General features: G+C 32.6%; 2 protein-coding genes across 2 annotated transcripts; both read left to right on the plus strand.

Annotated features, from left to right (window-relative positions):
- Window positions 1-1759: 1759 nt before the first annotated feature.
- Window positions 1760-4752, plus strand: LOC107007787 (glycerol-3-phosphate 2-O-acyltransferase 4). The gene is made up of 2 exons (XM_015206559.2): window positions 1760-2450; window positions 3692-4752. The coding sequence occupies exons 1-2, from the start codon at window positions 1821-1823 to the stop codon at window positions 4565-4567; spliced, it is 1506 nt and encodes a 501-aa protein (XP_015062045.1). The 5' UTR covers window positions 1760-1820; the 3' UTR covers window positions 4568-4752.
- A 4917-nt stretch (window positions 4753-9669) lies between these two features.
- LOC107007804 (ascorbate transporter, chloroplastic) lies at window positions 9670-15896 on the plus strand. The gene is made up of 11 exons (XM_015206596.2): window positions 9670-9895; window positions 11234-11820; window positions 12286-12393; window positions 12688-12843; window positions 13158-13373; window positions 13824-14033; window positions 14581-14718; window positions 14840-14941; window positions 15028-15093; window positions 15229-15313; window positions 15416-15896. Exons 1-11 carry the CDS (start codon window positions 9841-9843, stop codon window positions 15511-15513), a joined length of 1821 nt encoding a protein of 606 aa, XP_015062082.1. The 5' UTR covers window positions 9670-9840; the 3' UTR covers window positions 15514-15896.
- Window positions 15897-16270: the final 374 nt, after the last annotated feature.

Below are 16270 nucleotides of genomic sequence, written 5' to 3' on the forward strand. Positions count from 1 at the left end.
TTTGTCCACCTTGAAAGTTTCTTAAAAGGTAAATAAGTAAAATTAAAGTATTTTTTATTTACAATTTCTCAAGAATAGTAAAAAATAGACAACTAATATGAAATGAACTGAGTAATATTTTGTTATTTAACTAATATGAAACGAACTGAGTAATGCTTTGTTATTTACTTGAATTGGATTACTACTTTAAGCTAATTGGCCAAAAAGCTTAAGTTATAAATCCATTCCAAAATATAATAAATGGACACCAAATATTACAGCTTTGCAATTAATAGCACAACTAAATTAGGAAGAAATAATGAAATTGAAGGACATAAAAGTCTAGTCTGTTGAGAAAGTGAGTCAAAGAATTGTCCCAAATCACACACAACAAATTGCTTATATGCTTGGCAACCATAGACTAAAAAGATAAAAAATATTATTCCATATTTACGTCAAATTAATAAATGTATAATATCAACGACAAAGGTTCCATACCTGTATTAAGTTCGTGACATTATTACAAAACTTGCATAGCTGGGTTCTTTTTTTCCTTTTTGATTATCATCTTTTTATCACCTTTCATATAACAATCCAATTTACAATAATATTTGATAAAGAGTGTGTTTGATATAGAAAAATTATTTTTTTTTTCTTGTCAAACAAATTTGTAAATTATTTTCGATAAATGAAAATAGAAAAATAAATTTCATGATGAGTGGTAATCTGCATTGATAGTGTTTTTCGTGCATATTTTATTTACATACTAAATATAAATTTTTTTTTACTTATATTCATATAAAACATTAAGCCTTGAATATATGAATATGTTTCGAATTTTTGACCTTCGTTAACACATTTCATATTGATTTGTTCCTTTCTGTATTTCCTAATTTAACTACTTTTGTTAATCAAGGTTAATTAACCGTGATTACTCGCCAAAATTCTTAAACACAAGTTTCACTTTAACAAATAAAAATAACTTGCATTCAACCAAAAACGAGTATTTATTCACCAATTTAACTTCTGTTAGTATAAATGTATTAACTTTATTTCAATAACTTTGTCTTTTTTTCAAAAAAAAAACAAACTTTATCTTGATAACAGTAATTCTAGTTAAATTGAATAAATAAAATTTGAAGAAAATAAATGTAAGTAATTGTATGTGTTTCTAATTTACTTTTGACAAATTTTTTAAAGCATAATACAAAAATATATCCTTTAACTTTACTTTATTTTATATTTATGCCCTTCATTTTTGTTTCTAAATAGACATTCAAACTTGTACAAAATTGAATAAGTAAACACATAATTTATACATGACATAAAACACGTAGGACACCACGTAGGATGTAGATGTGCATGTCTATTTATACAATTTTATATAAATCTAAGTGTTTACTTGTGTACGTCCAAAATTAAAATGCATAAATATAAAATAAGAACAAACCAAAGAGTACCTTCTTTTTTTTTAATTCGGACTTGTGATAATGTAAAATTTACACGAGTCTTGTAATTCAACAAATTTTATAATTTATAAAGAATGAAAGTCAAATATAAATTTAATCCTTATCTTCACAAAAAATTATAAAGGAACAAGCAAACACCATTTTTTATTTATTTAATTAATGTTAGCATTAAATTCAAGCATGGATATTTAGGTCATTTTACCATCTTACCTCCAAAAAATTCCCCAACTATAAAAACCATCTCAGAAGGACTTTTATGTACTTTCACACTCAACCGCTTTCATTTAAAACCGGATCTTCCCTCGCCTCTTCTTCCATTATATCCTTACCCCCCCCCCAAAAAGCTCTGTTTTTCTCTGCAATTCACCAAAAATGTCACTTCCAAAATCCAAAAAATCCTTCCCGTCGGTGACGACATGTGATACCTCCGCCGTTAACCACCACTCCGTGGCGGCGGATCTCGACGGAACTCTGTTGATTTCCCGTTCATCTTTCCCTTACTTCATGCTAGTAGCAATTGAAGCCGGGAGCCTTTTCCGAGGACTGATCCTCCTTCTCTCTTTCCCTCTCATCGCGATTGCGTACGTATTTGTATCCGAAGCATTAGCTATTCAGATGCTGATTTACATTTCCTTCGCCGGACTCAAAGTCCGGGACATTGAGCTCGCTTCGCGAGCTGTTCTCCCGAGATTTTACGCTACGGATGTTAGGAAGGAGAGTTTCGAGGTTTTCGATCAGTGTAAGAGGAAAGTTGTGGTTACTGCAAATCCGACTATTATGGTTGAGCCTTTTGTGAAGGATTTTTTAGGAGGTGATAAAGTACTTGGAACAGAAATCGAGGTGAATCCGAAGACGAAAAAGGCTACTGGATTTGTGAAGAGTCCTGGGATTTTGGTTGGGAAATGGAAGAAATTGTCAATTTTGAAGGAATTTGGAGAAGAAATGCCTGATATTGGATTGGGTGATCGAGAATCGGATCATGATTTTATGTCCATTTGCAAGGTATAATTACTATACTAATTTTAATCGCAACTCAATACTCTGTTCTAATTTATGTCCATTTGCAAGGTATAATTACTAGTATACTAATTAGCACTAAAATTTATTATTTCTTTTAATATTAGCCTTATTATTAGTAAATAACTAGAGTAATTGTAGTCAAAGTCAGATTTCTAAAGTATAATTAAAAACATTAGTTTAGTATATAATAAATATTTTTTTTAATAGTGTTAAAGCAACTCGAGTCAAGTAAAATAAATGGAAGGAGAGTGGTCCAAATTCTTCATCCTTTTAGAAATGGTGGCGTAGTCAGAAATTTAGTTAAGAGAGTTCAATATTTAATGTATATGTACGAAAATAATATTTTTCCTAATATACTTCGTATAATTTTTTATATATATAATATAATTTTTTGACGAATAATGTCAAACTGACACTCTAAGCTATTTATGGCTACGCTACTACTATGAAGGAGTATAACTTTATCTTCTTATATATGTGCATATTTGCAACATTTTTAGATTAGTATACTGAAATTCTGTTAGTATGAACCTTACGTACATGTATGTTAATGGAGCTATTTTCTTGTATATGGAGGAAAATCTAACCATATTTAAAGTCTTTAACGTTTAGTTTTTCCATTTCTATCTTTAGCAAATTATATTTTGATAGTGTAATTTGTTCCAATTAGTGCATGATGTTGTTAACCAACATATCTAATTTGTGACCAAACTTGGTCATATTATTTTTTCAAATGGGTTGCGTGAAGAAGTCTTATTAATCTGATAATATTTCTTAAAATGGAACCTTATCTTTGATTTCTTGAAAAGATGAAAAAAAAAAGCCTCCAATGAATACGTTTTCTTACAACTCTATACTCTTGTACAATAAATTAAAACAACTAGGCCATTTAATAAAGTGGTTGAGCCAAACATGTGAAAGTAATTAAATTGTGGAGGGGCCTCACCAATTACTCTCCTACCTGCCTCTTAGCTGAATCACAGTGGTCCTTCACTCTCACTTGTATGTCACAATGAACTTTAGATATTCGTACTATTCGCTCCATTTCAAAATAAATGTTATTTTTTATTCAGTCATTGTTATAGTGAGTGGTTGGTTTTTCTTTATTGAATAATAAATGCATCTAAAGACCATAATGTTACATCAAGTGTACCAACATCGAACCAATCAATAGGTGATCTACATGGTTGTTTATTCGCTAATATATGTATGTCAATTAACAGGAGGGTTATATGGTGCTCCCTAGCGAATCAGCAAAGCCAGTACCACTTGATCGCTTGAAAAGTAGATTGATCTTCCATGATGGTCGCCTGGTGCAACGCCCAACTCCATTCAACGCGTTAGTCACCTACATTTGGTTGCCATTTGGATTTGCTCTTGGAGTTTTCCGTGTATACTTCAACCTCCCTCTCCCTGAGCGTATTGTTCGTTATACATATGGGATGGTAGGGATCAACCTCGTGATCAAAGGCCCTCGACCACCTCCACCATCACCGGGTACCCCAGGGAACCTCTATGTGTGTAATCATCGTTCAGCACTTGACCCTATCGTCATTGCTATTGCGCTAGGGAGGAAAGTGTCCACTGTCACATATAGCGTGAGCAAGCTCTCGAGATTCTTATCCCCAATTCCAGCCATTGCCTTGACACGTGATCGTGAAGCTGATGCTGCAATGATCAAGAAATTGCTCGAGAAGGGTGATCTTGTTGTATGCCCCGAGGGGACTACATGTAGGGAGCCGTTTCTGCTGAGGTTCAGCGCTCTGTTTGCAGAATTAAGCGACAGGATCGTGCCAGTAGCAGTGGATACAAAGCAGAGCATGTTCTTCGGTACAACAGTCCGCGGAGTGAAGTTTTGGGATCCATATTTCTTTTTCATGAACCCAAGGCCAACTTATGAATTGACATTTCTTGAACCATTGCCAATGGAAATGACATGTAAGGCTGGGAAAACCTCAATTGAAGTAGCTAACCATGTGCAGAAAGTGTTGGGTGGGGTTCTTGGATTTGAATGCACTCAGTTGACAAGGAAGGATAAGTATATGTTGCTTGGTGGAAATGATGGCAAAGTGGAGTCTATGTACTCCAAGAAAGCCTGAATTACAATTTCATTGGGGAAAAAAAGGCTTAATTGCTTTGAGAGAGGATTCTGTTAGTAAAATTTGTGGTCAACATTATTATAGAACTCTTGTTGTTGAGAAGAGGCTATGTTTGTTACATGATTAGTTACTTTGTATTCGTATTCAATAGACAATATTAATTGGAATCAAATTTGTGCCTAAGACTAACTTTCTCTTTACTGTTTTATTAGTTTGGGCCTAAAAGATGAAGCACTTTTAGTGGATCCTTTGTGAAATTCCAGGATTGTTAAGGTCTAGCTCGAATTTGTGTGCCAATGGTATGAATTTGGCCTTTGACAATCTGGCATATGAAAATGGATGTCCCACATGCAATTGGATCACAAATTAGAACAAGGAGTTCATGGACAAGAAAATGAAGTTCTCACTCTTGGATAAATTAGAAGTGAATCAACCACAAGCTATATACATAAACATGATTCTTAACTTGGTGTCATTTGGCAATTATACCTTTTGACTTTGGATGTGCGTAAATAGACACTTAAACTTATATAAAATTGAACAAATGAACACATTCATCCTACATGACAACCTATATAGCAACTCTACGTTCTACGTGTATTATATCATGTAGGACATGTGTGTCTACTTGTTCAATTTTATACAAGTTCAAGTGTCTACTTGTGCACACTCAAAGTTGGAGGGCATAGTTGTCCGCTGAAGTCAAGTTAAGAGTTATTTTTATATATTATACCTAATTAAAATGATGAGAATGATTCCATGTCGAGTCAATTATTAATCGGATCGAACGAGAATCCTAAACTCCTTATAAATTTTGGACTTTCAATTTTTCTTGTTAAATTAGTTTTGAGGTGCGAGTTCAATATCTAATTTAATATGATATCAGAGTTATGTCCATCGAATATATTATGGGGCCTAAAAACCATATTGTGAATACTCGGTGTCCATGAACGTGCATGCACCTAACCGGCCGGACAATGAAACTCCGGATAAAGTCCTGACAAAAAGAAACAGTTGATGTTGAATTTAGAATTCACAAAAAAAGGGCTAAAACTATATTTTGAGAGTGAATGAGTTGTTTTAATATATTTCTTTTCATTTATAGCCTATTATCCGGGGCGGGGGCCTAAAGTGAAATTTTAATTCCCAAATTAAAATATAAATATACTTTATATACGTATTTATTAAAAAATTACACTATTAAAATAAAAATTATTAGTACTAAATGTTATTTTTTCAGTTACTAGTTTTAGGCAAGATTTTATCAACTCAACATTGAAAAACAATTTTAAGTGAGAAAATTATTATAAGTATTGTTAACATAATGATACAAGTAATCATCATATCATACATTACTAAAAGTGGGAAGCTCTAAAGATGAAAAATTAGATTACCATTTTACCCCTAGGCCAAATTCAAATTTTTATAATTTTCATATTGGAAAAGGGCCTAAAATACCATTCAACTATGCGAATTGGAATAAAATTATCCTTCTTGTACCTTTCGGGCCTAAAATGCCCTTGACATCAATCTTTAGGCTCTATTTTACCCTTATTTTTAACAATCTAAATAATAACATCATATCAAATTCATTTATGATGTGTCGCTTTCCTATTGGCTACCCTAATAACTAATTAAACTAATTAAAAACAAAACAAACCCACCCAAAAGACCCACCCATAACCCAAGTCTTTTAACCCAAACCTTATAACACAATATCCAAACCCCAAAACTTTTAACCTAAAATGAATTTAACTAAAGTTACATATTCCTCTTTTATTAAGTTCTTTACACATTTTACAAGTACATTAACAAAGTTAATTAGCTTTCATCCAAAGCCGAAGGTGAACTTAATGTAGTAGTCGAATTTTACTATAATAGATTTCTTCCATCTGTTTTTTTTTGCATCTATAATAAATATTAAATAAAGATAAGAGTTAGAATCCTATAATTTAACTCAAAAAGTTGATGACTTGGCATACCTCATTTTAATATGCTTAGAGTAATGTTTGAATTTAAAATTTAAAAAAAAATAAAAAAGAATTTTTAATTCACTTTATAACACTTTTCACTGTTAATTCTCATTTTTAACAAAGTACAAAAGATGTTAAAGTGGATAAAATAATTTATTTTTAAAAAATTATACTTTTTATCATAAATGATTAATTTTACTATAAAATTTTTAACACATAATTTATTCTTGACAAAATTTGGGCCCCCAAAATTTGGGTGCTTAAGGCAAAGGCCTTATTTTTTAGGGAAATTTAGTTAACTAGTCAAAAAAATCAACTTATTTAGTGATAATATCCATACTTTAATAATATTTAGTAAACATGTCAAAAATTTTATTATTTTAAAAATAAATAATTATTCTGATATTATTAATATTTTCTCTCTTTTCTTACTCTTCTTTTCAATTTCTCTCTCTAACATTCTTCCAAATCTATTCCACAGATTTTCGATTCAATATATTAATATTTTCTATTATTCTCATTTAATTTCGTTACAAGATTTGATTTGAAGATTAACATTAATTTGGGTATTATATTTTTCAGATTCCTTATTTATTTACTTACCGATTTTAGTCTTTTTTTTTTAATTTTGTTGTTGTTCTTAAAATATTTTTTAGGGTTTGAGACTACATAATTCTCTCTTCAATGGACGTTTTCAAGAGAGTTACTAGAGGTATTGGACAAAATAATCAAAGTTCTTCCGATTTTTCATCATTTAATTTTTTTCCACTCAAGAATTAAACAACAATGTAGGTTTCGCTTCTAAAGCTAAGGAGGATATACGATGGGAAAAAATGCATGAATCCATCGATGTGCAAAATCCCACACAAATTCCTAACCATGAAGTTGAAGAAGACCAATTTGTTGGAGATGAGTTTTTTTTTTTCATGTTCTGTGTCTTGCATGTTTAGTTTAATTTGTTAATTTTCAAGATTCAAAAAAATTCATGTTACAATGCGTTTGGAAGTGTATATGGAATTTTTATTATGCTATAGTTAGTATTTATTTTTGTATTTCATATATTTATTGTATTTTGTGTTTTTTTTTGTGTGTTAGTTATGTCAATGTAACACATTATATGAGTTTGATTGTGTATATTTCATAGTTTTAATGTTTTTTGTATTCATAGATTTGGAAGTGTATATTGAATTTTGTTGTTGTTTTAGTCGGTATGTATTTTTGTATTTCATTGTTTTATTGTATTTTGAATCCATAGATTTGGAATTGTACTTCATATATTTAATTCATTTTGTATTCTGTTTTTTTTTTTGTGATAGTTATGTCAATGTACCACAGTTAGTTTTTATTTTTGTATTTCATAGTTTTATTATTTTTTTATTCATAAATTTGGAAGTATATATTGAATTTTGATACTGTTTTTAGTCAGTATGTATTTTTACAGTTAATAGTTGTATTCATAAAAAATTATGCTGCATTGTTTCTGAATTTGACATTTTTTTCTAATTTGTATTTATTCTAAAGGTATGTCAACTAGTTATGCATTTTATTTAAAAATGAGTACACCAAATATTCAATTATTTCTTTTCAATTTTATATTTCATTCACTTTTTCATCATACTAATTTTTTGTATTTTATATATTATTATACAAATTCTAAATAAAAACTAGAATAAATAGAAATACAAATAAAATACATATTGAAATTAATACATACGAGATTTTTGAAGAAAAAAATAACTATATAGGGAAAAAATATATGAATACAAATATATTTCTTAAATTTTATTTGAAAATGTAACTGATGAGAAAATAAGTGATCCTTACCTTTTTTTTTGAAATATTCTCTCCCTTGATTTTCTCCCTTTTGTTATTAAATAATTATATTCTTTAAATAAAAACAAATAATAAAAATATAAATAAGATACATAACAAATTAAAATTTGACATTTTTACTAAATATTAAAAGTGTTGCTAATGAGCTCTCCTAAATGTTAAAATATTGTCATTTTGAAAAATTTCCCTTTTTAGGATACATAGAGTCGCCCTGCCTATTACGTTATATCATATTAATGATAATGAAAGTAAAAGATTTAAAAGATCATTGTCAATCATTCTATTTAGGGGTGTCAAAAACGAACCTGACCATAAAGGTAATTCGTCCAATCCGTCTAGAATTTTAAGGGTTAAGCTCAAGATAATTTGAATTGAGTTCAATCTCAATCATTTAAATCTTTAATCCATTTGAAGAGAATTATCAATTGAGCCCAATTCAATCTCCAATTTCAATCCATTTTAAAACATTTTTATTAAGATATGTTCGTATATTTAAGGTATGAATTAGTATCTATTTAACATCTTTTAGAATTTATCTATCCATTCGTTACTTTTAAAAAAGAAATTCTAGAGTTGAAATTCAAATTGTGATTATAAAAGTTAAATATTAATATATTAAAATATTGAGATTAATCGGATCAAGACCCAACCCATTTTTAGCCCATTTAAGCCCAATCCATCTGAGCCCAAAGTAAACTTGGGTGGGTCAAGACCCAAGTCACTTCTATTTCAACTAATTTAAATATGGATAAATAAATATTTATAATTTCAACCCAACCCGTTCATTAGACACCCCTAATTATACTAATTGATTTGATTATCAAATTATAAACTCAACTTATCCTCACTTTATACAAACAATTTTTTTTAAAAAAAGTAAATATATTTTCAAACATAACTTTAATTTTTTAAATATTATGTTGAAACAACTTTGATTTTGTGTAAAAGAAGAGTGGATAAAAAATGACCTACGTTGTACATATCTCACATCAATTTATTCCTTTTAATGAGATTCACCTATAAAGGGCTTTTCAGTAAAAAGCCATAGCACGCAGCTTTCAATTGAAAACCCTAAAATACCCTTCTTAACATCTCCCCTTGTTTTCATCGACTTCTAAACATACAAGGGGGTATTCCCGAGATTCTAACTACTTCGCAGTGGATGAAACGCCACGTGTCATATTCTCAGCCCTCTGTTTGCTTTGGGTTGTATCGACAGCCCACTGAGATTTTTACTTTTCCCGCTTTTAACAGGAAAAGAAAATAAAAATAAAAACAGAAAAATATAAGTAGCAATTTTATTGTGAAATTTGGATGAAGAACGTCACTCCTCTTGTTATCTTCTTTCTCTGCACAGTTTTTAGAGAGAGAATTTTGGATTTTTTTGCTTGAATCTGACGGAGAACGAATTCGTTCGTGTGAACCTGAGATATTGGTAGCTGCCGGAAAACGTAGTCGCCGGAGACAATGGCTATCGGCGCCGTTGTTTCTAACCGGAATTTCGGTGGTTTCATCGGTTCAGGTAAATAATTTGTCGGCTTTGAACTTTGGATGCTTACTTTAAGTGTTTCTGCTTAGCTTTAGCTGATTAGTTTAGTTTACCGGAAGTTGTGAATTTCTTATACGGCAAATGTTCGTTTTGAGAATTAGTGAAGAAGTATTGGATGGCGGATGCATGTGGCTGATTGATTGCATGTTTGTTGAATTTGTGAATGTAGTTTTTTGTGATTAGGAATATTAAATTTTGGTGGAAATTTGAGTTCGAGTCAGTTAAGGAAGTAAAAAAAAGAAAAAGGTACTCGAGATTCATGATTTTGTGCTGGCTTCTTGGATTTCTGTATGAGCTTTTTGTGCTGGAGTACTTGTTTGCCTCAATGCTTGGTTTAACCTGTAGGTATTTAAAGGAATCTTTTGCTGGCAATTGGATAATTGTAGATTTTGTGTGGCAGAGATTTTACTATTGGTCATTTAGGTGTATAATTTAGATCAAGAATACATTGGATGTGGAAGAGGTAATAGAAATGGAATTCATTTAAGCGACTATATCGAGGCTGATTCTATAAAATTGTTTTAACTAAGATAAAACTTAGTAGGTGTTCGGATATGAATTTAAATCATTTATTTGGCAGAGGTTGCTGTGAAGTTCAAATTGCATGGCCAAACAGCCCCTTAAATTGGTTAAGGCTCGACGATGTGTAACAATGACAGTTTGTTTCTTTCACTCATTAAAAATCATTGTAGAATCATTTTGGTACTTTTTGATGAGACTAAACAGGAAAGATCTATTCTATCAAGATAACATTCACAGTCTAACCCCTCTGATCTCTTAGCTTATAAAAATCTCTTGCACACTTTCTAAAGGACCATCCTTTAGCATAAATTTGTTAAAGTACTGGATTATTTGATAAATAGTTCGTATACATTACAAAACTAAGGGAATGTTGACTCTAAAATTGGGATCAATAAATGAACATATGCAAATTAACTCATGATTTGACTCAATTATATGGATATGTGGATACTACGAATTCAGGGAATCTTGTGATTCCTGTTGATTATGGAAAATGCTGCAATAAGTTGACCTCGGGATAAAGCGAGTAGTTTTTGAAAAGTAAAGGGCAGAGTCTTCTAACTTTTTCTTTTTTCACTTCGCTTGTAGTTTCTGGGGATTACTCTGAATACTGAAGTGAAGTGAAATGTTAAGATCAGAATGTTAGGCAGCACTTGTGGCTGCAAAAACTAAATTTTACACTTCACTGAAGCCTTTTCCTGATTTTGTCATCTACTTGATCTATTCAGTTCTTAGTATCTTGCATCTTTGTGGTGCCTTCATTAATAAATCAATGAATTATGTCAACAGGCAGAGAGCAGTATACAGTACATCACCATGGAGAGCGATTGGGGTTTGCTGCTTTGAAGTATGTTCAGAGGAATATGTTATACAATGAGCGCTGTCGCTCAAGGAGTGGCTTATCGCACTCGGGTTGCATATATAGCTCACATCCCCAATATATTGGACCTTTGGATGGTAAATCTTTTGGATCGGTATCACCATTTTATGTTGAAGTCGTTCAACCTAACCGGTTTAGTGGAAAGTCTCATGTCATCAATCCTAAGCGAAGAACCAAAAGATGGGAATGCTATCTTTCCTCTACCGGCTCAGGTAACAGTTGGATTCAACCAAGGAAACTGGATAAGTTTGGTATCATTGATGGACAAAAGCAGCAGGCAAAGCATGCTGCAGTGAATAGAGCCCAAGCCGACTTCAAATCTGATGGATATGACATAACTGGAGCATTGGGGTCTCTTATGTCATCGGAAGGGGCAACTGAAGCCATTTTGGTGGAAGGGGTTGAGCAAGCAAAACCATGGTGGGAGCAATTTCCAAGAAGATGGATTGTTGTACTGCTGTGTTTTGCTGCATTTTTGTTATGCAACATGGATCGTGTGAGTAATTCATCCAACTTTTACTTCGATCCTTTGCTTTCCATTATGATCGTATGGCCCCTCCTAAGATTGGATATTATAATGCCTATTTGGGATGTTTGAATATAGTTTACTTACCTTTTTCAAATAAAAATAAATTAAGACATCTAAGCATAGCCGGTTCAGTAGCTTAAACACATGCAAAAATTCATGGCCATTATATTAACTATTGCACATCCTATATTTTCAATGATCACCATCAAAATTTGTTCGTTAAACATGATTATGAGGCTCTAGATACCCTGCCTTCAAGCTTTTTATTATAGATTAAGTCTCTAAAACTCTAAAAGTTCTTAAAATTAGCTGAATAAAAATGAGTTTCCTCCTTCCGTACTTTTTCTATTTATCTGTTTGATGTTATTTGATACAAGACCATGTGTGATCATTTAATACTGTCCTAATTCGGGTTTCACTTTTTGCTTTTAGGTAAACATGAGCATTGCAATTCTTCCAATGTCAAAGGAATTTAACTGGAACAGTGCTACGGTTGGTCTCATCCAGTCATCCTTCTTCTGGGGCTATCTTCTCACTCAGGTTTTCTTCATTTTAACATTGTCTTGGTCTCTTCTAGTCCATGAACTCTTTCCAGTTTCAGTACTAATATTTGATCAATCTATTGCATGATGGATGTGGTTTTCATGTACTCTTGCCATATCTCAACCTAAGGTTTTATCTATCATTAAGTTCTAAGCTGACCTTAGAACTCTACTTTATGTAGCGATTGAATAGGGACAAACACGTAGGAGAATGAATTTGATTTTTGGTATGCTATTCTCATGTGCTCGATAAACCATTATCTTACTTTCATTTGACATGTTCTTTATGCAGATTGTTGGAGGAATATGGGCAGATAAACTTGGTGGGAAGGTAGTGCTTGGCTTCGGAGTTGTCTGGTGGTCGATTGCAACGGTTTTGACTCCTTTTGCTGCCAGACTTGGACTGCCGTTCTTACTTGTTGTGCGTGCCTTAATGGGTATTGGGGAGGTTAGTCTCTATATGCTTTTTCCCTGTTTCTTCCAAAATCTCAGACAGATGATTTTCCAAACATTGTAAGTGTCTTCATTTTGTGTGTAACCTGAAGCTATTCTTGTTATGGACATTGAAAGACAAACCAATTGTTTCATGCTTAGCTATACTAAACATAGTAGATTTCAGTAGGTACATCTCATAAACTCATGGATCCATTGTGGGGCCTCACCGCACACTCTGATTCTTTTGTACCAGTACTGTAGTTGGTGAGGAGTTGAATCAGTCATCACATGCATAGTCTTTGTTCTGACTGTGTAAGTTCTTGTCAGGGTGTCGCAATGCCTGCCATGAATAATATGCTCTCAAAGTGGATTCCTGTCTCAGAAAGAAGCAGATCTCTTGCTCTAGTGTATAGTGGAATGTATCTTGGTTCTGTTACAGGATTAGCTTTCTCTCCTATTTTGATCCAAAAATTCGGATGGCCATCTGTATTTTATTCCTTTGGTTCCCTTGGAAGCATCTGGTTTGCACTCTGGTTGACCAAGGTGAGTTTGTCTGCTTTTTCTGTATTTCGACTTCTGTTATTTTTTTAGTCTTCCAAATTTTTCACGACTTCTCTTTATTTCCCCACTTTCATTGCTTTCATCAAGTTGGCTTAAGATAAAATGAACCTTTGTGCTGCTAGTTATGAAGTCCTAAAGATGCAACACAGTTATTAGTTTTCAGCTTCTAAGATCATTGCTTAGACCTAAAACTTAGGTGCATAAGTTTCATGTCAATGGCTCAAAAATGTCTGGTTGTTATTTTCTTTCCATGATTTTTCATGGTTGAAACATCACCTCGTGATATAGTTTTAGCTACAGTAATTGTTGGTTCTAGTGAAAAGGGTGACCTCTTGGAGTCCAGTTTTGTATGGTTTAGTTTTTCTATGCCATCATATCTGAGTCCTACCAGTCTAACTCATTTTGTTATACATTGACTATTTTGCTTTCCAGGCATATAGCACTCCGAAAGATGATCCAGAGCTTAGTGAGCAGGAAAAGAGGCTGATCTTGGATGGAAGTGTCTCTAAGGAACCTGTCACTAACATCCCATGGAAACTAATTTTATCAAAGGCACCTGTCTGGGCCCTCATTATCTCACATTTCTGTCATAATTGGGGAACATTTATTCTACTGACATGGATGCCTACATACTATAGTCAGGTATCTGATACATCCTTCTTGGAATAATTTCTTCTCTTGGCATATTCATCACCATGGAAAATGGAGTATGAATAACTTTAAACTTTGTCTTGGTCCAAGTGGGGATTTTAGTAGATTCATGCATTGTTTCCTGGAGGCTAATCCGTTCTGCTCTAATTTCTTTATTCGAGTCCATTTTCTGGCATTGTAATATCAATATTGACATGGCATCATGAAATATAGGGCTTGCTTTCATTCATGAACCTGTTAGATCTTCAGAATCTTTGAGACTCTAGAATTTGTTATTATGATGCTGAGTCTGAAGTAAAAAATTGCAGTTACTCATTCTACAACTTGAATTTGGATATTGGTTTGTTTTTGCATACCTTTAGAAGTGCTTACATTACTAGCTCTAGTGGCTCTTGTCATTATTTTTCTGTATTCTGTGGGTTCAGGTTAAATTACCTGAAATGACTCAATGCTCATCGATTATTAAGAAGATGCTACCATATTTAGAATAAATCTCACTGTACAAGCTATTTACTTTCCAATGCTCTTATTTCTTCAGGTTTTGAAGTTCAACCTCACCGAATCTGGACTATTCTGTGTATTGCCATGGCTGACCATGGCCGTATTTGCAAATTTAGGTGGTTGGATTGCCGATACACTTGTGAGCAAAGGATTCTCTATAACATCAGTTCGTAAGGCAAGCACTTGATAGAACTTCCGTATACAGTGTATAGCATTTTAGTTTAACCATCTAATGATGAGGGATTATTTGTATTTATTTTGTTCTAATAAATAACAACTCCTTAATAAATTTGCAGATTATGCAATCGATTGGTTTTCTGGGCCCTGCTTTTTTCCTTACGCAATTAAGCCATGTGAAGACTCCTGCGTTTGCAGTGCTGTGCATGGCGTGCAGTCAGGTCGGTGCCATGGATAATGGAATGATATACTTTTGGGAGATTCTTGCAAGTGTGTTGATTTAAATAATAATTTGATCTGTTTGCAGGGATCGGATGCCTTCTCTCAATCTGGCCTCTACTCTAATCACCAAGACATTGGACCACGTTATGCTGTAAGTACTTCTACTTGTTATACATGGCATAATGAAAAAGAAAAGCTCTTAACTTTCTTATACAAACAAGACATTTCATAGCTTGTTTTCTAAATTTAGATGTTTGAAACTTTTGTATACTTTCCTCTCCCGCAGGGAGTGTTGTTAGGATTATCTAATACTGCTGGTGTGCTAGCTGGCGTCTTTGGTACAGCTGCAACCGGATACATACTACAGAAAGGTATTTATGTTGTATATTTTCTTTTCAGCTTGGTGGTCCTGGATTAGAATGTCGGGTTTGAGTTAATTTATTCAATCGTATTCCTCTATTCTCCTTGCGCAGGTTCTTGGGATGATGTATTTAAGGTTGCTGTTGTATTATACATCATAGGCACATTAGTCTGGAATTTCTTCTCAACCGGAGAGAGGATCCTCGAGTAGATAATCTTTGTTGCCCAGTGAAAGTGCAAACGATCATAAAATATAGTCAAGAGAACAAGAGTTTGCCTATGGGAAGTTTCTCGTTAAAGGTGCTCTCTACTAGCATAAAAACTTTGAAACATGCTTCGTTAATGGGTAATTTGACCATGTAAATGTTAGTATGTTTACTGGCATGAATTTTCCATAGAAGCCTGGAGACATTTCTTTAGCCAGAGTAATTTCCATCAACCTCTACACTGTTAGCTAGACATGCATCGCGTTATTATGGTGTCACCGTCCATGTTTAATACGTCTCAGGATGCTGATTGTGAACACAAAAAATTTTACGGAACTTGAGATAGGATAGTACACAATTTTCATATAAAGACTTTGAATTACTTTCACATACGTGCACACAATAAGAAGGATTTTGCTAGTTCCTGGAAAGAAATAGAGTTGAATTTATGTTTTGCAAGTCCGTCAAAAGAAATAGAGTTGAATGTATTAGGAAAATCACTAAGAGATACTTCATTGTGATATACTCCATGATCCATCCATCCCATTTTAAATATAGCTTTATCTCAAAAAAATGATAATTTTGTTTCTATTTATATCCTATTACCTAGGGGTGTTTATGGTTTGGATAAAAACCGATCCAAATTGAAAAATCAAACCAAAATTGATTTAGTTTAGATTTTGAATTGGTTTGTTTTTAGATCGTCAACAACCAATAGTATTTGGTTTGGTTATGGTTTTGTTCGAAAAAAACTTAAGAAAT

This window comes from Solanum pennellii, chromosome 1 (genome assembly GCF_001406875.1).
Source record: "Solanum pennellii chromosome 1, SPENNV200".
Taxonomy (NCBI): domain Eukaryota; kingdom Viridiplantae; phylum Streptophyta; class Magnoliopsida; order Solanales; family Solanaceae; genus Solanum; species Solanum pennellii.